The following is a 22963-nucleotide window of genomic DNA, read 5'->3' as shown; positions in this document are numbered from 1 at the left end:
AATGAGGTGCAATTTTACTTAACAACTCAATTTGGTAAGAGTAAATTAGATCCAATTCCAAATTCTAAGAAATACAAATGAAAGAGACAAAAATTTCTTATCCCTGTGATAATAGCCATTCACAAGTCATAGCTACCCAAATGATTGATTGCCTGCACGGTCATTTTCCCTATCTTCTCTTATATACAACACAGACTCAGTACCTCCCACAATTATTGCAATGTATGCAAGTTTGTTATATAGTCTATAATCTCTCTTTTAGAACCCTTGTAGATGGGCTGAATGCGCAATATACTTCCTTTAGAGGACTGCTGCTGGTTTGTACAAATCAATCTTCAAAAATGCTATATTTGGCATTTTGTTTGTTGAGGAGAGGAATGAAAGAGACTAAAATTTATGAGGGTTGTAGGTTGATATATTTGTTTTTAGTTTGACCTCTTCTCAGTTTTATTTTATTGGAGATTCTATATTGACTAGAAATATGACCAAATAATAATATATATGTGGGCAAGCTAGTTTTATGAGAATGAGTTAGGCTTAAAAGTTAACTTTCTAAAATAATATCAAAGGCTATCTTAATGAGAGGTTTATTAGGCCTATCTGTCACCTTATCTTCTATTGGACCACTCATAAATATTTAGTCTCACTTTAGAGATGTCTAGTCCTCAAGCACGATAGGGGTGCGTTGGAAATGTCCAGTCCTTTGATGTGAGGGGATGTGATGGATATTGCACATCAATTAGAGATAGTAGATGTTAGGGATGGAGAGTTTACGAGTGAAGGAATAAAACATTAAATGTCTAACTGCCTTAGCAGTTAGGAAGAGCGGGGTTATTGGTTGTATAAATAGAAAATAATCAATTGTAGTGGGGGATGTTTTTGGTTTGATTGTAGTCTAACAGGGTTTGTCATCCTGAGGAGGGAGGTTATGCTCCCAAACCCAGTCCTTGTAAAGAGATTCGTTTACGGTGAATAATAGCAAAACTCATTCTTTCATTTCTATTTCTATCTTTTGAGTGTTTTCTTGTTAGGTTCCAAACCCAGGAACCTAACAATTGGTCCGACCTGCCGGATATCCTTAGGAGAGGGGTCAAGAACGGATCAAGAAGTGGTCAAGAAAGGGGTGAAGCATGGAAGGAAGAGACAATTCTTGGGAAAGGAGGATCAGCGAACAGAAAAGGGAGCTAGCAGAATGGAGAAGAAATATGCAAGAAATGCGGCAGGAAACCAGAGAACTCTTGCGAGTTCTTGGAGGAAGGGTGGGGAACCAGGAAAAGGGATTAGAAGGCAGTCCAGGGTTTGTAGATGAAGATCAACATACTGTTAACGAGAATCAGAGAAGGAGAAGGGAATGCTCGGGGAAGGAACGAGAGCGAAGACAAAGGGGGGAAAAATTAAACGCACTAGAAGGAAGAATGGAGGAACGAATGGCGGCAATGGAGCTGTCAATGGATGGACGAAAGGCGGAGATGGAGTCGTCAAGGGAGGAAATGAAGGTGAAAACGGCGGCAATTCGACAAGACTCGGCAGCCATACGCCAGGATCTTCAAGAAGTGAGGCGATTATCGGGGGGACGACACCGCATTCAAGGGGAACTGTCTGATGACAGTCAGGCGCCTGTGAACACCAATAGGAGTACAAGACGCAAGGACGAAATTGGGGGTGGAGAAGGTGAGCGGTTCAATTGGAGGAAGAGGGTGGAGCTGCCTGTGTTCGAAGGATTAGATCCATTGAACTGGATCAATTGGGCGGAGTGATTCTTCGAATTTCAAGGAGTAGCGGAAGAGGAAAAGGTACGATTAGCATATGTGAGCATGGAGGGGAGCGCTGGCTACTGGGTCAAAGCTTGGAAGGAGAAAGCCAATAATCGTTCATGGGATGGTTTGAAGGAAGCCCTGGTGATAAGGTTTGGAGCCATTGTTGAGCGGTTGACAACATTGAGACAGACGGGGACGGTGGACGAGTATGTACAATACTTCAAGATATTGGAGGGTCGAACGAAGAGGGTACCGGACGAGCAGCTGTTGGGATATTTTCTTGCGGGATTGAAAGAGGACATCCGGAATCAAGTCTGACAGCATGAACCGTAGGAATGGATGGTGGCGATGCAGATCACAAGGGATGTTGAGGAGTTCCAGAGAGTTGCCGAACGGTCTGAGGACAAGTGCTATAGCCCATACCGATCGGGAGTGGCCGAGCAGTTTGAGGCCATAGAAGACCAATTGTCTGGGGGACGAACGTGCGGTGAGGTGACACGGTCCGAGGCCAATTGCTATAAACCAAGCAGATCGAAAGTTGCCGAGCGGTCTGAGGACAAGTGCTATAGCCCATGCCGATCGGGAAAGGCCGAGCGGTCCGAGGCCATAGAAGACAAGTCGTCTTGGGGACGAACAAGCGGTGAGGTGATACGGTTCGAGGCCGATCGCTATAACCCAGGCCGATCGAGAGTTACCAAACGGTCCGAGGCCAAGCGCTATAGCCCAGGTCGATCGAGAGTGGCCGAACAGGAGAAGACTGCTGGACCCAACGGGAGAGGCTTGACGAAGCCGAACGGGCTAGCACTACAAGCTGCGTACCCGAGAGGACTGAAGGAGCCGAACGGTTTGGAAACGAACGGGAAAGAACTGCCAAATCTGAACGTGAAAGGACAGGAGGAACCGAACGATCTTACATTTATAGTCAAAGGCCGAACGGTTTTACACTCAAAACGATCTCCTAGTCATTGGCCGAACGGTCTTACAGTTACATTCAAAGACCGAACGGTCTTACAGTCCAAACAATCTCTCAGTAATTGCCCGAACGGGCTTACAATTAGAATGAAGGCTAAGGAGGGAAAGGTGGAAGGAAGAATCAATGGCCGGGAGAGAAGGATGGATTTTGTGAAGAGGTGGACCAGCGAACAAAAGAAGGGCCTTGACGTTCGTGAGGCACCTGCAGAGGGGAGAGAACTTTTTGAAGCTTTGAAAGACATCGAAGACCATTTCTTCAGGGATTATAATTCTGGAAAAGAGGTGACCAAAATGCTGGAAGCTAATAAAATCCAAGAAGAATGGAAGTCATTGGAGGAGGAATTGCCACCACCCAAACCTCCAGACCTGAATTGGAGGGCAGTTGCCAGAGGGTTCCATTCATATGAGTACACGATGATGAAGAGGAGCCATGAGATCAAGCCTCCCATTTCCAACCTTGAGGACAAGGTTGTTCGGTAGCGGGGTGTAATGTTAGGGATGGAGAGTTTACGAGTGAAGGAATAAAACATTAAATGCCTAACTGCCTTAACTGCCCTAGCAGTTAGGAAGAGCGGGGTTATTGGTTGTATAAATAGCAAATAATCAATTGTAGTGGGGGATGTTTTTGGTTTGATTGTAGTCTAACAGGGTTTGTCATCCTGAGGAGGGAGGTTAGGCTCTCTAGAGGGAGGTTATGCTCCCAAACCCAGTCCTTGTAAAGAGATTCGTTTACGGTGAATAATAGCAAAACTCATTCTTTCATTTCTGTTTCTATCTTGAGTGTTTTCTTGTTAGGTTCCAAACCCAGGAACCTAACAGTAGATGACTTTTAATGGGATATATTAAATCCAATTTCCATCACATCTGAGTTGTTTTGCTAAGAAATTTACAACCTACATAGTTACATTCAAACATGTCCTTTTTATTTTCAATTAAAATGTAATATACTTTGGAGATTATCTGATGACCAACTTCTATTTGCATGGAAAAAATTGACGCACCCTTTAGGACAATACAAGTTGTCAAACCTAGAAAATCATAAGGGTGGAAGGATTCTCTATAATATATGAAAATTAAGGATTTGGATGTGTTTAGATATATTATTTTTATTTTTTATCTTTAGTTAGTTTGTTATTCTTCCTTATTTGTATTTTGGACTTAGCTCATATATCTTCTATTATAAATAGAGTATCCTAAGTGTATATTCAACACAAGAGAGATTAATCTCATATATAATTTCTACTATATTCAACATGGTATCAGAGCCAGGTTCTTTTAGGAAAAAAAAATCCGTTTCTTGCACCCGCCATTGCCGGTGGCGGCGACATCTGTCGTCGTTGCTGAGTTCCAGTTTTGACTAGCAACCACACAGTTATGATCATCTCAACTAGACGCCATCATGCCTTCAACGATCCCTTCATCGGAGCTCTTACGCGCTATTAGTGCCTTTCGAAGTTGTGGATTTGTTCCCCTTTTTGTCCTGCGTGGTGGCGCGTCCTGTCTCCTCTCAAGCAACAATTCAGAGCGAGGTTGTTCTTTTTCCTCTTTCAGGTTTGCCATGCGTGGTCGCATGTCCCGTTTCCTCTCAAGCAGCTATTTAGAGCGTTGAGGTCGCTCTTTTCCCTCTTTCTGGTGTCTTGATTGGAGAATCTTGGATTTTTAGGGTTTTTCTCTCCTGTTCATCCATGACTTCTTCTGCTGCTGTCTCTTCTGTCATCGATACATTTGATTTGTCCATATATGTTTTTTCTCCAGTGGCAAATATGGCTTTTGTTAGGTTTTTTATAGTCGTGGTGGCTCTTCAACAATGGCTTCTTTATTCACTAGATATCAATAATGCATTCGTCAACAACGATTTGCAAGAAGATATTTATATGGAGCAACCTCTCAAATTTTTTGTTAAGGGGGAGCCTTCTGGGTTGGTATTTCGTCTTCTATGTCGTCTTTGCAAATCATTAACAATTTAGTATCACTCGAGTACATAAGCATATATTTTCACTAAATCATTATTGATTATATTAGTAAAAAGTTTGGTACATACGATTTGTATGCACCAATTTAAGGGGGTGTTAGATATATTATCTTTATCTTACTTTTATTTTTTATCTTTTAGTTAGTTTGTTATTATTCTTTATTTGTATTTTGGACGTAGTCTATATCTCTTCTATTATAAATAGAGTACCCTAAGTGTATATTCAACACAAAGAAGATTAATTCCATACATAATTTGTACAATATTCAATGGGGTGCATGGTTTAAGATTTCATTCAAGACTCTCAGGTGCTGAGTTTCCTGGCCGTGGGAATAAATTCCCTGCCTAATGTGCTTCCCTTTGATACCCTATACATTGTTGTTTGAAAGTGTTGTCATTTCTTATTAATAAACTGAATGGGATTTTCTGAGCTATTTTTTTTTTCATGTTCTTGTTTCTTGACTTTTCTATTTAGAAGAAATCATATACTCTTCATGTAATACTTTTCTTTCCCCTGTAATAATTTTTTTCTGATAATATAAATAAAATTAGTAATTTGCCTAATAAGTACATGTTGGTGACCATATTTACAATCTAAACACCATCACACACAAAAATGTTAAATATTAGACTAGAAGCAAAGATGGAACTTCTCTCTGTAGAGTTCATGTTCAAAGAATCTATTAATGTGTCAGAAGCCTCTCGTACATGTTGAAAAGGTATGTAACATGTAGCTTGATTGGAAATTATTTAAGTTTCCAGCATGGTTTGATGTTTATATAGGTGTGGCTCACATGATCATAACTTATATGCTCTTGATTACGAAAAACATTGCTGCGTATTCAAGCTACCATGTGGAGGCAGTATATATGGGTCACCTGCAATTGATGAGGTGAATTTCCCTTGTAATGAAATAATACATACATTTTGTTTAATTAAGTATTACTATTGATCTCTTGCTAATTTTTTGTGAAGGCTCGTGACTTGCTTTATGTGGCCTCCACTGGTGGTCGTTTAACAGCTATATCATTATTGGTATGTGAATTTCTAAATGCATACATGTATTTCTTTAGCGGGGCTTCAATTCTGTATTTATATAGACTGCTTTGTTTCTAGATGTGCAAATTTCATCCTTTGGATTTAGTTTCTTATGGAAATATTTTGTAGAAATGGCCAATTCTTTCCTATAGATTCAAAGGTATCCATTTCATGGTAACTCCATTAAGTATGATACGGCAATCATTATATAATAATAGAAGAATGAACATAAAAAGAATAAAAGGAACAAAGAGGAAGCAGAGAGTTTTATACTTAATGTTTATCTTGCAAACTGACAATTATTGATGTTTCATAGAGGAAAGAACAAAGAGAAAAAGAAAAGAAACATAGATTTTTTCGTGATAGTATTATATTTGCAGATATAGAGGTCTTTTCAAGTGTCAACTAAAAGTACAGGCTAAATTAAGTCTACCAAATCCTCTTTGCGTGCCTCTGACAGGATGACAAGGAGTTAGACAGTTACACTAACGTTTAACATTTGGAGTTATTATGAGTTAGGATTTGTTGCCTGCCTGCTGTTCACAACTTGAGCCATTTCATGCACCCAATTCATGACAAATCTGGTATAAATAGACACATTTGCTTTTTCATAGTTATATTTCGTGAAACTGCTTTTCTACCTACATCTTTGGTGATTGATTTAGCATGGGCGTGAAAAAGGTACAAAAAGTAAATGATTGAAGTTGCTCCGTATTGACCCAAGAGATCAATCCTTGGTTTGAAGTTTTAGCATTGAATGCATAAATCTGTTAGTGTTGCTGAATGATGAAATTGCCAACATGTTCAAGTCAATTATTGGCATAAGTCATACTTAAATAATCCTTTTCTGAATTCAGGCTTCTCCTTTTACTATTTTGTGGCTAAATGAATTAGAAGGTCCTGTGTTTGGTTCTCTTGCAGTCGCCCACAATGGAACTGGTATGTATTGTTACATTGCCTTTTGATTATGTGTTATATGCCCTTCTAACTATTTTTGTCCTGTATTTTTTCCTTATAGTAGTATTTTTTTTCCTCTTTCTTCTAGTGATATGTTGCTTGGTAGATGGTCATGTTCTTGCATTGAGTCCAAATGGATCCGTTGTTTGGAAGGTATGAAGTTTGGACCTCGTTAGGTTGCAATCTTTAACTATGTCCCGGATGGAAGTAATTTTAATCTGATTTGTTACTGAATTTTGCTCAGAAAACAACTGATGGTCCAATATTTGCTGGGTCATGCATACCTTCTGTTCTTCCTGATGAGGTAGATCTATCTCTTCATGGATTTTACAGTCATTTACTTAATTCTTTTTCTACTTGCCTTGTTACATCCTTTTTTCAAGATCACTAAAAGATTGTGAAAGTTTATGTCGGTTTCTGTTTAAAATGCACTATAGTGATAACTAATGTGGAAATGTGTTCACTGAGTTTATCTGTAGTGCATCCAAGTAAATGACATTTGTATTTTTAAGAAGTCTCCTCCATATTATTATACAAATATTAGAATTACAGGTGAATATATTACTATCTCTCTTAATAACCAATGTAGGATTTTTTTTACATTGGTAATTGTTTTATTTATTCCACCTTAGGTGCTTGTATGCTCCAGAAGCGGAAGTGTATACTCATTCAAACTGGTGAGAACTGACAGATAACCTTGTTTCCTTTTTATTGCATTTTGGCGTGTTTTAGTTTTTTCTATATTAGATTCATGACCAGCTACTTTTTAACTTTACAATATTTATATTCCATATCTGGGATAAAAGTTAATTGCTGAATCTGTGTATCAGTTCATTGGCTGTTTGCTATTAGACATTTTTTCTCCCTCCCCTTTCCCTTTCTGATAATACTCCGTTGCGTCGTGTTTCATAGTTTGTATGCTTTGTTTGGTTAGGGGTGTGGAAAGCGGAGGATTGATTTGTAGTGTGATTTGAAGAGAAAGTAAATAGGAAGTTTATTGATATATGTGATTGATTTTATTGAAATAGAGAAGGTTGATGATAGGTTATTTTTAATGTAATGTCAAAATTGTTCTTGGGTGTATTTCTTAAAATATAAATATTTTTTTGTTATAAAAAATTAGTTGAGAAAATAAAAAATATTATTTCTTTAAAATATTAATGATTTAAAAATATTATTTATTAATTTCCAATAATATTTGTAAAAATTTAAAGAAAAGTTCAATTAATAGAATTGTTTAAAAAAACAAATATTTAATACTGGTAAATTAGTAATTTACCTAACAATTCCCACAAATCCACCACTTTATTATCTCTTTTAAAACTTTTCCTACCAATCATCATAAATCCTCACAAAACTCGTAAATTAAATACACACAATCCCTCATAAATCATCTCAAATCAATGGTCACAATCACTCCTACCAAACAAAGCATTAGTCTTACACATTAATACGCCTTGTGTTTTCTGTCACCGAGTGAGGCGACAAAATAGCTTGAAATTTTGTACTGCTAACAACTGTTGTGCATTCTAGTCCCTCCTCACAAAGTATTTTGCTATGCCTACAATGTGTCTATTGGAAATACATCTATTCTATACCTACCTACACTTTAAAGCACTAACAATTTGTCCAAGTTTTGAATTTGCATTTTCTTATTTTCAATAATATTCTAAACTTTGTACAAGTTTTCTTGTGTAAGACTTGAAATGAGATGAATTCCTTCTAGAAAAACAATATCAAATTATGAAATAGTAGAGAAGATTGGGAGAAATCTCCCTTATGTGTTTAGCATACACATAGGGTAGTTTATTTATAATGTAAGATAAGGGTTAAACCCTAAATACAGAATAGGCTAAGCCCAATTAACAGAAACACACAACTTAACATCTAACACTCCCCCTCAAGCTGGAGCATATAAATCATATGTTCCAAGCTTGTTACAAAGATAGTCAATTCTAGGTCCTCGTAAGGACTTGGTGAATATGTCTGCCAACTGGTTGCTTGAGTTAACGAACTCAGTCTTGATATCTCCGGATATGATGTTTTCTCTAATAAAATGACAATCAACTTCAATGTGTTTGGTTCTCTCATGGAAGACAGGGTTAGAGCTAATATGAAGAGCAGCTTGATTATCACATATAAGTGTCATGTGAGTGACATCTCCAAATTTCAATTCACTAAGTAATTGTTTAAGCCACGCAAGCTCGCAAGTAGCGGATGCCATAGCTCTATATTCTGCTTCTGCGCTGGACCTTGCCACAACACTTTGCTTCTTACTTTTCCAAGATATCAGATTGCCACCAATAGAGACACAATATCCAGAAGTAGACCTCCTATCAGAAGGGGAACCAGCCCAATCAGCATCTGAATAGCAAACGATTTTTGTATCGTTGTTAGGGCCATATAGCAAACCTTTTCCAGGTGATCCTTTAATATACTTCAGTATGCGAACAACTGCATCCCAATGGTCTTCACATGGGGAGTTTAGAAATTGACTCACCACACTAACTGCGAAGGAAATGTCAGGACGCGTAACAGTAAGATAGTTTAATTTACCAACTAATCTTCTGTACCGTTCAGGATCTGAGAAAGGCTCCCCCTGATTTGGTAGGAGTTTGATGTTAGGGTCCATAGGTGTCTCAACAGATTTACAGTTCATTAACCTTGTTTCCTCCAAGATGTCTAACGCATACTTCCTCTGAGATATGACAATACCATCATTGGATTGTGCTACTTCAATACCCAAAAAGTATCGGAGTTTGCCAAGATCTTTGGTTTGAAAATGATGACAAAGGTGTTGTTTCATCTGAGAAATGCCGAGAGAGTCACTTCCTGTGAGAACAATATCATCAACATACACTATTAAGTAAATACATCCAGCACTTGAGTGGCGATAGAACAATGAATGATCCGCTTCACTGCGAGACATACCAAATGGTTGAACAACACAACTAAATTTACCAAACCAGGCTCGAGGAGATTGTTTTAGGCCATATAAGGATTTGCGAAGACGACATACCAATCCAGATAACTCCCCCTGAGCAACAAAGCCAGGCGGTTGCTCCATATAAATTTCTTCATGCAAATCACCATTGAGGAAAGCATTTTTGACATCAAGTTGGTAAAGAGGCCATTGTCGAAGAGTGGCCATGGTAATGAATAGGCGAACAGAGGTCATTTTTGCCACTGGAGAAAAAGTATCACCATAATCCAAACCAAAAATCTGTGTGTAGCCTTTGGCAACCAGTCGAGCTTTCAGACGATCAATTGTGCCATCAGGGCCAACCTTGATAGCATACACCCACCTGCAACCAACAACAGACTTTCCAGATGGTAATTGGACAAGCTCCCAAGTTCCACTTTTCTGTAAAGCACTTAATTCATCCAGCATAGCTTGACGCCAGCCAGGATGAGTTAAGGCATCACCCACAGATTTAGGAATTGACACAAAAGAAATGGATGAGAGACAAGTGTAAAAAGATGGAGATAATCTGTGGTTACTAAGAACAGTATAATGGGGGGAAGGGTTACGGGTAGAGCGTATACCTTTACGGAGGGCAATAGGCAAGTCAGACTCATTTGCTGGAGCCGGAGGAGACACAGTAGGCGGCACTGGAAGTGAGTCATGAGGGAGACAATTGCGGCGACTATAAACCTGAAGGGGTGGTGGTGAAGGACGATCCTGTGGTGAATGAGAGTCTAAAGAAGGAGGAGACAAAATGGGTGGAGCATCACTAGGAGGATCACAGATAAGAGGAATATCAACAGTAACAGGGAGAGGTACAAAACTAGAAGATAGATGTGTAAAGTAAAAAGAAGATTCATCAAAAGTGACATCAGCAGAGATAAAATGACGATTGAGAGAAGGGGAAAAACACTTATAGCCCTTTTGTGATCGTAGAAATCCTAAGAAGACACATTTGTGAGACCTAGGAGATAACTTATCAAGACCAGGACTAAAATCATGAACAAAACATGTAGACCCAAAAACTCTAAGAGGTAATGGATGTAGAGGGTCTTGAGGAAATAAGATAGAATGAGGGATTTTGTTCTCTAGGACGGAAGATGGCATGCGGTTGATAAGATAACATGCCGTGAGAACAGCATCACCCCAAAAACGTGAGGGTACTTGACCATGAATGAGAAGGGTACGAGTTGTTTCAATAAGGTGTCTATTCTTGCGCTCAGCCACCCCATTTTGTTGAGGGGTATAAGCACATGAGGTTTGGTGAAGAATGCCATGAGAAGCCATAAAATGTTTAAACTGTTGAGAAAGGTATTCACGGCCATTATCACTGCGTAAAATGCGAATTGAAACCCCAAACTGAGTTTTTATTTCATTGAAAAAAGATTGAAAAATAAAAAACAACTCAGAACGATTCTTCATGATAAACAACCAAGTACATCTGGAATAGTCATCAATAAAGGTAACAAAATACTGAAATCCTAAAGTTGACTTAACACGACTAGGTCCCCAAATATCAGAATGAACTAATGAAAAGGGGGATGACGCTCGTTGTGAAACACTACGAGGAAAGGAACTACGAGTATGTTTACCTAACTGACAAGACTCACACGACAAACTTGATAATTTGGACAGACTCGGAACAAGTTGCTGCAGTTTGGCAAGACTGGGATGACCTAACTGAGCATGAAGAAGGGATGATGACTCCATGATTACGCCAGCATGTGGAGAAGGGCTGAGATGATATAGGCCATGAGACTCACATCCTGTGCCAATCATGTGTTTCGAACTCCGGTCCTGCAACCAAACAGAATCTTTGGTAAATGAAATAACACAATTAAGGGAACGAGTTAGACGACTTACGGACAATAAGTTAAAAGGAGACCCAGGGACATAAAGTACATTATCAATGGATATGGATGGAAAAATATGAACAGTACCAATACCATGAGATGAGACTCAAGACCCATCAGCCATCGTTACCGAGGGTAAATTATCCAGACATGACAAGGAAGAAAACAAGGACTTGTTATCAGTGATATGATCGGTGGCGCCTGAGTCAAGGACCCAAGATCCGAGAGAGTGAGTCAGACCAACAAAAGGAGTACCTGTGCGTATAACAGATGTAGTGGAACTAGAGTGGTGACGGTCCTCATACCATCTGAGAAATTCCTGAAAGAGTACAGGGTTATTTATGGTATTTGATGAAGTAGGATGGTCTGCAGACGGTGATCGGGGAGGTGGATCAGAATTAGCCATTGCTATAGGTCGAGGAGGACGTCCATGAAGCGCATAACATCTATAAATTTTGTGACTTAGCTTGCCACAGTGGTCACATTTTGGACGTCCTTTACATAGTTGGCGAGACCGACTCCGATCATCAAGTTGGGCAGCCATGGAGAGGGAGAAACCCTAAAAAATCCAAAGTGCTCCGATTGACGCAACGACAACAGATCCAGAAAGAGACGAGGAGGCGAGCACGACGGTCCTGGTCGGCGGCGGGAAGCGGCGGATCTGGTGACCTTTGCGGCGGCGTGTGGAGGCGCATGGGTGGTCCGTTCGCTGCGATCTTTGTACCACGGTGGTCGCCCGGCCGAGACGATTCCGATGGTGTGGTCGCCGATCGATTCTGGAACTCCGGCGACGGTGGCGGCGGCGGTGGCGGCGACGACAGCAGCGGCAATGGCGGCGACGATGGGTACCGGAGACTGTGGAACTAGCTGGAACAAAACCTAAGCTCTAGATACCATATAAAATAGTAGAGAAGATTAGGAGAAATCTCCCTTATGTGTTTAGTATACACATAGGATAGTTTATTTATAATGTAAGATAAGGGTTAAACCTTAAATACAAAATGGGCTAAGCCCAATTAACAGAAACACACAACTTAACATCTAACACAAATCATTTGTCCCATATAAGAATCTGTGTTATTATTGTGTTGGTCCAAGTTTCAGGGGCTCAGATTTATGCTTACGGAAAAAAGTATAATTGGTAGGCGTCCTTTCATGTCTGACCATATACTGAAGAAATTATTCTCACTTATTGTGTTAATTAATGGGTATTCTGGGGGAAAGTAAGTATGTGCAGTGTTCAAAACGAATTGTTTAAATTAATATTTGTTTTGTTCCATATGTTGGATTATAACCAGGAGGAGGGGGACCTACTATGGGAATACAATGTTGGACATCCAATTACAGCATCTGCTTATGTTGACGAGCACTTGCTGGTGGAGTCTGATGCTTCCAATTCCTCAGACAGGTTAACTTGGTCTTCTTAGGGTCAATTTTGATAAATTTGTGCATTAGTACTTTTAGGAGAAGAAAATAATAAGAAGAATTTCATAAATTAAAATTAATTTACGTAGGAGTAAACTAACACAAGAAAACTTATATCATTTTTTCATGTAAAAGTTAAGTACTTAAGAAAAAATTTACTCAAACTAATCTTTAAACTAGAAAAGAAAGTGTGTTATACCATACCAGCTATCAACTTTAATCTTATATTTTACCAATTTTTTCAGGCTAATTTGCATTTGTTCCAGTTCTGGAGGCATACACCTTCTTCGAGTGAATATGAATCTCTCCAAAGATACTTATCAACAAAGAAATGTGCAAGAATTTGCAAGGCTAAACTTGGCAGGGGATATATTCTCTTCACCTTTAATGATTGGTGGTCGGATTTTTGTTGGTTGTCGGGATGACTACTTGCATTGTATTGCCCTTGAAATTTCAAAACAACAAGAAACTTAAAGTTTATATATTTTAAATTTGGTGCACTGTGTAGGTGGACTGATTCTGTTTGTAAAGTCTGAAATATATTCAAAATCTTTAACTTATGTTAGACTTTTAATCCACAGTTCTATAGTGATAAAAATGAAAGAATGAATAAAAAAAAGTTATTGAAGGCTGATTATGTTGGTATAATACATTCAACATAAGATTTTATCTCATGATCAATTTTTTCTTGCCTAATGGAAGAAGATTGTTTACTTGACTAGGCAATGGATCAAATTGTTGCCATTTTAATTTAGAAAAAAAAAGTATAGATATTATAATGAAAAATAAATGAATGGTAATTTCTAATTATGGGTGAAAATTATGACCTAATTTTTATTCATATTTCAATAAATTTTATTATTGACATTTCACTATTTTTTAAATATTTACTTTATTGTTTTAATCTATAACTATAAATACTTAATTGCAATATAAAAGCTATTAAAACATCTTGTGTATGAACGGATATGCTAGGTTTTTTTTACGAAATTAGATAAATTTGAAGAAATTACCAATGTAGGCAAAAAAAATTCCAATTACAAGAATAGGCAAGTTGTGGGGTTCATACGACTTCAAATGAAGAAGTTGTGTCCCTCTGTATGACTTCACCTTGTACCATTGATTAGGGTTGAAGTCGTGCAACTCAAAAACGACTTTAGGCCGTTGTAATCGATTACCAAACATTGTAATCAATTACATGCTGAAGTCGTGCAAGGGGCATGACGTCACCCTATATAAGCAAAAATGTCTTTGGTAATCGATTACGCCATGGTTGTAATCAATTATCAACATGTTATATGAGCATAAACTCTCTGGTAATTGATTACAATGATGTTGTAATCGATTACTAGATGCATTTTGGTGTTAAATAAAATATTTTTTTTGGTTCTTGACCATCAATGTAGGTTATTTTTGTGTAGTTATTTTAATTTTTGTAAACACATGGTTGTTGATGACATTGACATGTATTATTATGTTTAGGATGAGTAATTTTTTGAACGTAAATACAAATGGAAAGCGTAAAGCAAAGTCATGAATGAAATTTCAACTATTTTATTAAATTGAAAATGCATTATAGAAGGAAAAGCTAAAAATAAAATAAGAAGAAAATACAATGAAATTGAAATCTATCTATGAAGAAGATATGCCATGTGGACCAAAATGATGATGCAGATACTGCATGTCGTGCTTTAGATGTTCAACTCGAGCATCAATTGTATCAAAGCGGTCACTCATGTTTAGCTCCAGTTGTTCAAATCTAGCATTCATAATATTGAAGTTGTCCCCAACAACTGTTCGGAGATCATTGATCCCCTCATGACGTTATCATATGAAGAAGTTTGTTGTTGAAGAAGGGGTGGTGGTTGTCGCTGAGGATGTGCTTCACTATAGCGTTGGAAAGGAGGAGGAGCATTTCTGTGAACCTATGTGTCATCTAGGTTTTTTTCAAATCCAAAGGACTCTATCACTTGTTTCGTTATTCTTATCTTCTTGTTTTCTGGGCTAGGTATTTCATCATCCAATGGATTTTAAAAATGCTGTAGGATTCGGGTGATCAAATAGGGATAAGGTAAAGGAGCCCCTGGCCTCAAAGCCTTCTTCATCCTATATCGGATGAGATGACTCTAGTTTATCTGTTTTTCCGTCATTATCATCCACATTAAAACTAGATCTTCCTCGGTAGTTTGTGCAACGTTAGAAACACGTGGAAACAAAACACGACATATAACATAACGTAATATTCCAGCTTCAAATGTCATAGAGCCGGCTAGAATTCTACCCGTACATGGTTTGTATGGCAATCAAATCAAGTCTCTTGCTACGTCAATATTGTATTGATCCTCCCATTTGTCAAATAATTTACCTTCAAAATTCAAGCCAATAGATGACAGCTTGGCTATGGAAGCTAATAGGCTGAGTTTGATAATCTTTTTAACATTTTTACCTCAGTTTTAATGGTTCCATTATCAGAAAATTTGAGGTTGCTATAAAAAACAAGTACTAAATCAGGGTAGTAGTATGCACAATCAGAGACAAAATTACCTAAACCCATATTTGTCAGCATGTGGAAAAACTCATAATTTTATTTGTTGAAATATTCTTGATCAAAGAATTTTGGGTAAATAACGTGACTGTCACAGAAAAGTGAGAAATATCTTTATGACTGTGCAGGGGTTGAAAAGAAAATATTTGGACGTGGTTGAGTCGGTGACGATGGTGGTGAGGGTGAGGGTGAGCTTTCACTAGGTGAAGGTTGACGGTGGTGACTTCTCGCACCTGAAGAAGATGAGCCCCTAACCCTTTTCCTCTTTGAAGATTATGCCATTTCAGATTCCAATCGGTGCAAATTGAAGACAATTGAAAGGGGAATGAGAAAATGTTGTTTAGAAGTGAAAGAAGTAGAAGAAGAGGTGATTTTTGAGCTTTTGAAGGTGCTCTAATGGAGGACAGTCGTTATTCTGGGAGTGGTAAGGGTGGGTGTGCGTGAGGAGAGAGAAGAAGTTGAATTTATAGGGGTAGGGTTCCGTTGTAATTGATTACATGGTTTCTGTAATCGATTACTAGAGAGTTTTTTCTACAAACACACGTTGTAATCGATTACAGAAACCCTGTAATCGATTACTAGAGTTTTGGGTTAAAAATACATTTGTTTCTTATTTTTGTTTTAGTTTAAATCATTGTACAATATAATTTACGCATATAATTGTTATTTTTTGTATAATCCATAATAGAAATTAAAATCTTTATATAGAAATATTATTTTGACGATTTGCATTTAAATTTATATTTATTATTGACATGTAAAATAAAAAAAAAGTAGTAGCACTAATTAGAAATATATAAAAGTAGAACTTTATTTAAAACTTAAAAATTATTACAAAACATTAAAAGGTATTTTTACAATCATCTTACATGAAGTCTTAAAGAGTCTTAAACAGTTTTAAACAAAATAAAGAGTGTTAAACATTACAAATTATCATCAAAATTAATATATGAATCTTCTTCTTCTTTGTTTGTGTTCGTCTATGTAAGTCCAATATTTGAGATCCTCGTAGTGTTTAGCTTGAGTTGGAGGACGAATATTTATTGTTTGGACGAAAAGTTCAATATACTCAGAAGTGTTTGGACGTTTCACAAATCAATCAATAGTTTGTGCTTTTTGCCAATGTCCAATCATTTGTGCAATATCATTATCACATTTTATTGAAGTTGTATCATGAATAAGGTGGTTGTTACGTACCTTTACTGGATGACGATAATCAATATACGTGACAACTTTTCTCTCTCCACACTAGACAATTTCACTTATTTAAGTTAAAAGTTCATTGCATGTTGAAATGTGATTGATTGAGGTGTTGACTTTTTCATCTGATCAGAATTTGAGCCTATACCCAGACCGACTTTCTATGATTCCAACACCTTTTAGTGGATCTCCGAAATAGATTATTGTTGGTGAGTTCAGAGTGTCAATTGTGCGTGTCATAGTTGAAGATGATGCATTTGTTGGATTCATAAGAGCCATGATTTGGTTCGGAGATCTTGACCAAGTAACATACATTTCTATAATTGTGTTAATGGGAAAGTGAGACTTACACGTTATCATTTGTGAGACATCTTCGTCTGATTGTAGTTTAACTGCATCATATGAGATTGTTTGATCACCATGAATTGTCGGTCGCCGAAAGTACAACTTGTTGATGGCTATGTTAGTTGGTTTGTCAGACGCTATGCAAACGTTTTCCTTAAGGAGTTTGAAGGTGCAATCGTATGGGAGGCGTAACAATTTTGGATGCTGACATATAAATTTGACCCCATGATCACCATTTTAAATTTCATCGTCTTGAAATAAGGCAGCAAAGTATGAGTTATATAGGTTGTCTGTGGTGTTGATTCCAAAAACTTCATTATCATACGTGTTCATCTTTTGTGGGGGATGAGGTTTGGAATGAGTTGAAATTGAATGGGAATGGAGAATTGACTTAAGAGGAAATAAGAAGTACGACAAAGTTATGTTTTGATCTTGTGTGGAATACCACATCATGTTTGGTTGTATTTATAGTGGAAATGTGTGAAGTGATGTCCATTCATTGAAAATGGCATATTATTCATATGAGAGGATCTTTCATTTGATATAATTTATTCATTATAGAAAGTAGATAATTAAATACAATTATTTCCCACTTTCACTACCTATCTACCTATGTTTGTTAGTATCACAAGTTGGTCTTCTTCGTTGTCGTTGCCCTTGTCTTTGTTGTTGTGGTGAGGGAGTCTGTGTGTCTTCATCTTCATCACTGTGTTGAGTTTCAATCGACTGTTGATGGTGTTGAAAATCTTTGATCGGTCGATAAACATTTTTTAATGAAGAACCGTGATGGTATGCAAACGGTGGAGTCATTGTCGAGGTTCCAAATACATGCGAAGGACTCACACTAAATGTTAAAGGAGCTGCACTGAACAGTGTTGATGGTGGAAAATAACTGTAGGATCTTCCAACTTGAGGATAGGATGATGTGGGTGAGATGTTTTTTTGGAAGGTTGGATATAGAGATAGATAGTGCAGGTAGTCATAAGAAGACCTTTGTGGGTCATGGTACATTTGTGGTGGACGGCATGCAGGTGATGGTTGAAATTGTTGTTGATAGTCCATGTCATACTGTTCAATACAATGTTTAAGTTAGTTTGTTAGGAAAAAACAAACATTAATAAATTCAATACGAAAATATTGTCCTACCTCTTCATCAAATGACTCTTCAATCGGGACAACATAGCGGATGATATGACTTATATACCATTGCATATGCTTTGTATTGTCATGCAAATGACCATTTATGTTGAATGGAATCCCGTTAAATACACGATTATGCCGGTCATTCCACAATGCAATCCATTGTTAATGGTGTTGTTGCCAATTCCAATTTGCACGTCCTCTCATATCCTCTTTATGTACGTCATCAAGATTCATTGAGATTGACGGGATAGTCTATCGAAATTCAAATTGATGCATCACACGTTCCGATTGTTGGTATTTTAAAATAGAAAAGCATATATGAGGCACAACTGCCCGACAAGTGAGCGACAATTTGACTTCAATCATCAGACGAATCTCATCACGTTTGAACGGAGTCCATATGAACTGAAATATTGGAATTATTGGTTACAATACAATTTATATATTTATTCCAAAACACAACACTTACATAAACCAAATGTTCAATGCATGAGGTTGATGAATCACTAATATGTACTATTCACTTAGCTTTTCGCACCAGGGGGGGGCTCGACACTCAGCTGGCGGAAGGCAGGTGTTGGCAGATGAGCGGATGCTCGTTTTGATGTTGGAAGCAAAACTTTGATTCTCAGAAATCCCCGCCACTCATTGCATGCACCCTTCTTCCCCAGATTCTGAAAATCTGATTTTTCTCCTCCTTCTCACTACAGTTCCTTCATCTTCTCTCTAAGAAAGCTTTACCTTTTCTTCCTCCGATCATGATTCAGGCACTGTTGCTACTCCTCCGGTGTCAAGAGCTTCAGTTTGAACCGATCGGTTTCGGGCTCTGAACGGGTAAGTTCTTCTTCTCTTTAGCCGTTCGTTATCTGGTACATGTAAACCAATATTCTGGTTGCCTGAGTTCATATCGTTCTGAGCAATTGTTGGTCTTTTGTGTGGTTTAGTTTTGGAGAATTGTTGAGCGTTGAGGGTAGAAGGATTGATAGTAGGGTGAACCCATTTCGACCTTAGTGAACGTTCGGTCACGCTTAGAGGTAAGGGAAGCTTATCTAATTTAATTTGTATGTTGTTGTGCTGCATGAACGTTGTTGATTTGATGATTGGAAATGAAATATGATTTTGCTATGTTCTGAGGTATGAAATATATGAAATTTCTATGCTTGGATTTTATGAAATATGAAAATTTATATGATATGGTTGTATGAACTTATGTAGATAAATGTTGAGAAATTGAATTGAGATAAATGATTTCTAAGTATGAAATTCTCCTATGAGAGTGTACGTTCGTAACTTAACGGTCCTTGACCGTTCGGTTTTTCTAAGTAAACTTGGTTAGAATTGGATTCTTTCATTTGGGAAGAATCCTAGTTGAGGACGAGCGTCTTCGTTTTGAAATACTATGCATGAGCGTTCGGCCAAGCATAGTTGGTTCTTGGCGTTCGGTTATAAACTTAAGTATATATATATATATATATATATATATATATATATATATATATATATATATATGTATTTGTATATTTTCGTTTATTCTTAAACACTACTCCAATAGTATCTTATTATATTTATCAAGCTTTCTAATATAAGTTTAGTAGTGCTCGGTCTTACACCAAGCGCTCTTACTGAGTAGTGCTTGGTCTTACACCAAGCGCTCATACTGAGTAGTGCTCGGTCTTACACCAAGCGCTCATTCTCTTTCCTATAATTTATCTGATGAAAATAGCGTTCGTCCAAATTCAATAGAGTTTTCTCTCTACCGTGCTCGGTCATTGACTGTCATTCGGTTTTCTTAATGCTAAACTCAAATAACCTAAGTTTTCATAAGCGTTCGGTTTCTTCATGTGAATTCTTCTAAGTATTATTCTTTGAATGTCTTGAAGTGTCTGCATCCATTGGTTCCGGCCTAGAGTCTTAGTACTTGGCATGGTCTTTTCGGTGTTCGGTTGGAGCTCTCAAGAGTCAGTTCATCTAATTGGCTCACTTTGTAAGTAACGTTCGTTCTAGTCGTTCCTATTATATATGATTGTACTCAGTTTCTTTCTCAACCCGATAGTAACTCTCTTGGTCTTAATCCGTTCTGGAACTGGAGACCTCTCGGTCTCGCTCCAAGTGTTCGGTCTCGTTCTGAGTTAGGGTTGAACGTTCGGTTTTTGGTATCCTTACGGATCTATGTGCGAAATGTTTAAGTGAGATGATTATTATTGAAAGATGAAGAGAATATGATATGGAGGAAATGTGTTGGATTATGGACGAGCGTTCCAGGGAGGAATGACTCATGAATGAATATTGGAATTGGTAAAGTATGAATGTGGGCATGCTAAGCTGGCAGTTCATCCTGATGTTCCGTGAGTACCTATCCTCACGTAGAGGAGGGTAGGTCATGTGTGGGAACGGTAGGAGGTCCTAGTCCTTATGGTTAATTTGGACAGATAGGACTAACCTCGGGTGGCAGCTGTTGAGGGTATCCCAGTTACTACATCACCCGGGTGCACGAACGTCGTAGCTACACAAATTTCATACAGTCCAGACAGTCAGTCTAGTATTAGGCTTTGCATGAAACGTAGGATGAATTATCTTGTTTGGTTGATTGTGTGAAATGTATGTTTATACATAAATTAAATTATATAAGCTTACCTTGTGTTTCCTGTCTTGTCTGTTTTGTACGTTTGTCTTTGTCATTGCAATGATCATCCGTGTGGATGTGAGCAGAAGGAGACGAGCTGTTGGAAGAGGCGCTGGAAGAAGAAAACCTAGTAGAGGTAGAAGTTAAGACCGAACCGAACCGTAGAACCGTTAGGTCAGTAGCATAGCCTGATAGTAAGGTGATCGTTCGATCACCTTCCCCTTTTGTTATGTATGACCGTTCGGTATAGTATTTTGTAAACTGTTCGGTCAGAATTGTACCTGTACAGCTTAAATTTGTAACTCTTTTTGTAAGGCCGTTCGGTCATAACCTTACGCTCTACTTTAGTGTAAGACTAATCTGAATTATTATTTAATGTGAATATTCTATTATATAGTTTTAGACTGTATTTTTGGGATGTTACATTGGGACATAAAGAGAGTTGTCACATCATTTATTGTGTTGCACATCAACATTTATTTTTAATTTTGTTTTTAGGTTAGCTTTGGGCCATTTTTGGCCATCTTTTGTAGAAGGGCATTTTTGTAATTTAGGGCTTTTAAATCCCCAATTCAGATTTCACTCCACCTTCTCTCCCTCATTTTACGTTTTTCTCTCTAGGTTTTGGCTCTTGAGTGTTTTTCCACCCCTCCTTTTGGGGTTTTAGGTTTGCTTCCATTTTCTTGTACCAAATTTTATTTTAATTCGAATTTCAATTTGTGCTTTCAATCCCATTTCGTTTCAATTGTAATTTCGTTTTTGCATTGAATTTGAGTTCGTTTTCAATTCTTGTTCCGGTTTGAATTCCAATTTCGTTCTTCCATTGCAATTTGCGTTTTGCCTTTGTTTATGTTGCGTTTTGCTGGTTTAATTTCGTGTTAATGGAAAGTTGATATTGTTTTGGTTGGGCACTATGGAGATTGTATTGTTTCCATGAGATTCCTACGCTTGGAAGTGTGTTTTTGTTGCTCTAACTTGGCTAGTATTGAATCTGTTTTGCGCTTGGGTTGGGTATACGCTTAGTTGCCTAATTGGTGTTTAATCTTCGCTTAATTGATGAAACTGTGTGGTACAGAATTGGTTGAATATTAGCATTGCGTTTGTTTAATTTGCTTTTAGGAAAACATGGTTAGTCTTTCCTTAGTTGGTTAACTTGTGTTGGATTAGGGGTTAGAGTAGTGTGCAATTGTTGGTTAATTTGTGATTGGAAGCATTGTAATTGAGTTAGTGACCAATCGTTTTTAATCTGTAATGAATTCGCGTTTTAATTTGGTTCATTTCCATTCACAAAACTCTTCACACCCCCCCCAGCACCAAGTGTTTGATCTAATGACTAAACCAATAATTGGTCCTTGAGAGACACCTAGGAGTCATTTCTTAGTCTATACTTCACTTTATCTGCATATTAATTTGATTCGGGTACGACCTTGATCAAAATATGTACCATAAGAAGTGCACAAAAAAAATTCAGAGAAAAATAACACTCCTAGCTACCAAAGCAAAAATCGTCATTTATAATAAGGAAATCGGTCACTATTCACGCACTATTTATTTCCGCGCTCATCGCGACCATCGCGTTTTCTGCGAAAACATGGCAAACAGTGTCCAATTATCCAAATATTGACTTAAAACAACTACAAAACACAATACACACACACAAAAAACAGAACATCACATTCATAACACAAAGAGAACACACACTAACACTAACATTAAACAAAGAACCTAAGACTGAACTGTTAGAGAATAATTCCAAAATTGTCCTGCAAATAATAATTGGAATAATTAGGCCCAAATAATTTAAATTAATTAAAATAAGAATTATTAGTCAAATTAAGCCCAAATAGTGAAAAAGAGATAATAATGGAGAATTAAACACAATTTGGTGTGAAAAGCTAAGTGAGTAGTACAAATTAGTGATTCATTAGAGGTCGTCTAAATTTTGACGAAATTGTTGAAGAGTTGTGGTGTCGTGGAATATTGATTGAGTTGTTCGACACCATCTTTTCCCCAACGGGAAAACAACATCGGCAAAAATATCCTAGTCAATGACTTCATGTATTTGTGGAGAAGTACATGTAATTTTTCCCATGCCCAACATTGTAACAATAACATGCACCCTCCGATATTATCTTGATCGATACCATGATCAAGGACACGGTACAAAC

At 37.6% G+C, this 22963-nt stretch overlaps 1 protein-coding gene across 4 annotated transcripts in view; it reads left to right on the top strand.

Moving 5' to 3' along the window:
* LOC108338037 (putative acyl-activating enzyme 19) overlaps window positions 1-13436 on the top strand; it is a 37420-nt gene extending 23984 nt beyond the window's left edge. For 2 of the 4 annotated variants that reach the window (XM_052868286.1, XM_052868284.1), the window contains 8 exons: window positions 5485-5593; window positions 5677-5736; window positions 6597-6678; window positions 6785-6849; window positions 6941-7000; window positions 7329-7373; window positions 12813-12922; window positions 13185-13436. In XM_052868286.1, the coding sequence (XP_052724246.1) occupies window positions 5485-5593; window positions 5677-5736; window positions 6597-6678; window positions 6785-6849; window positions 6941-7000; window positions 7329-7373; window positions 12813-12922; window positions 13185-13413 (760 nt within the window). In that variant the 3' untranslated portion in view covers window positions 13414-13436. Of the gene's footprint in view, window positions 1-5484; window positions 5594-5676; window positions 5737-6596; window positions 6679-6784; window positions 6850-6940; window positions 7001-7175; window positions 7249-7328; window positions 7374-12812; window positions 12923-13184 lie in introns of those variants that run through there. The other 2 variants (XM_052868285.1, XR_008245201.1) reach the window with 2 other exon arrangements.
* Window positions 13437-22963: the final 9527 nt, after the last annotated feature.

This window comes from Vigna angularis, chromosome 9 (genome assembly GCF_016808095.1).
Source record: "Vigna angularis cultivar LongXiaoDou No.4 chromosome 9, ASM1680809v1, whole genome shotgun sequence".
Lineage (NCBI taxonomy): Eukaryota > Viridiplantae > Streptophyta > Magnoliopsida > Fabales > Fabaceae > Vigna > Vigna angularis.
Note: the sequence above shows the minus strand (reverse complement) of the source record. Positions and strands in the feature narration are given on the sequence as shown.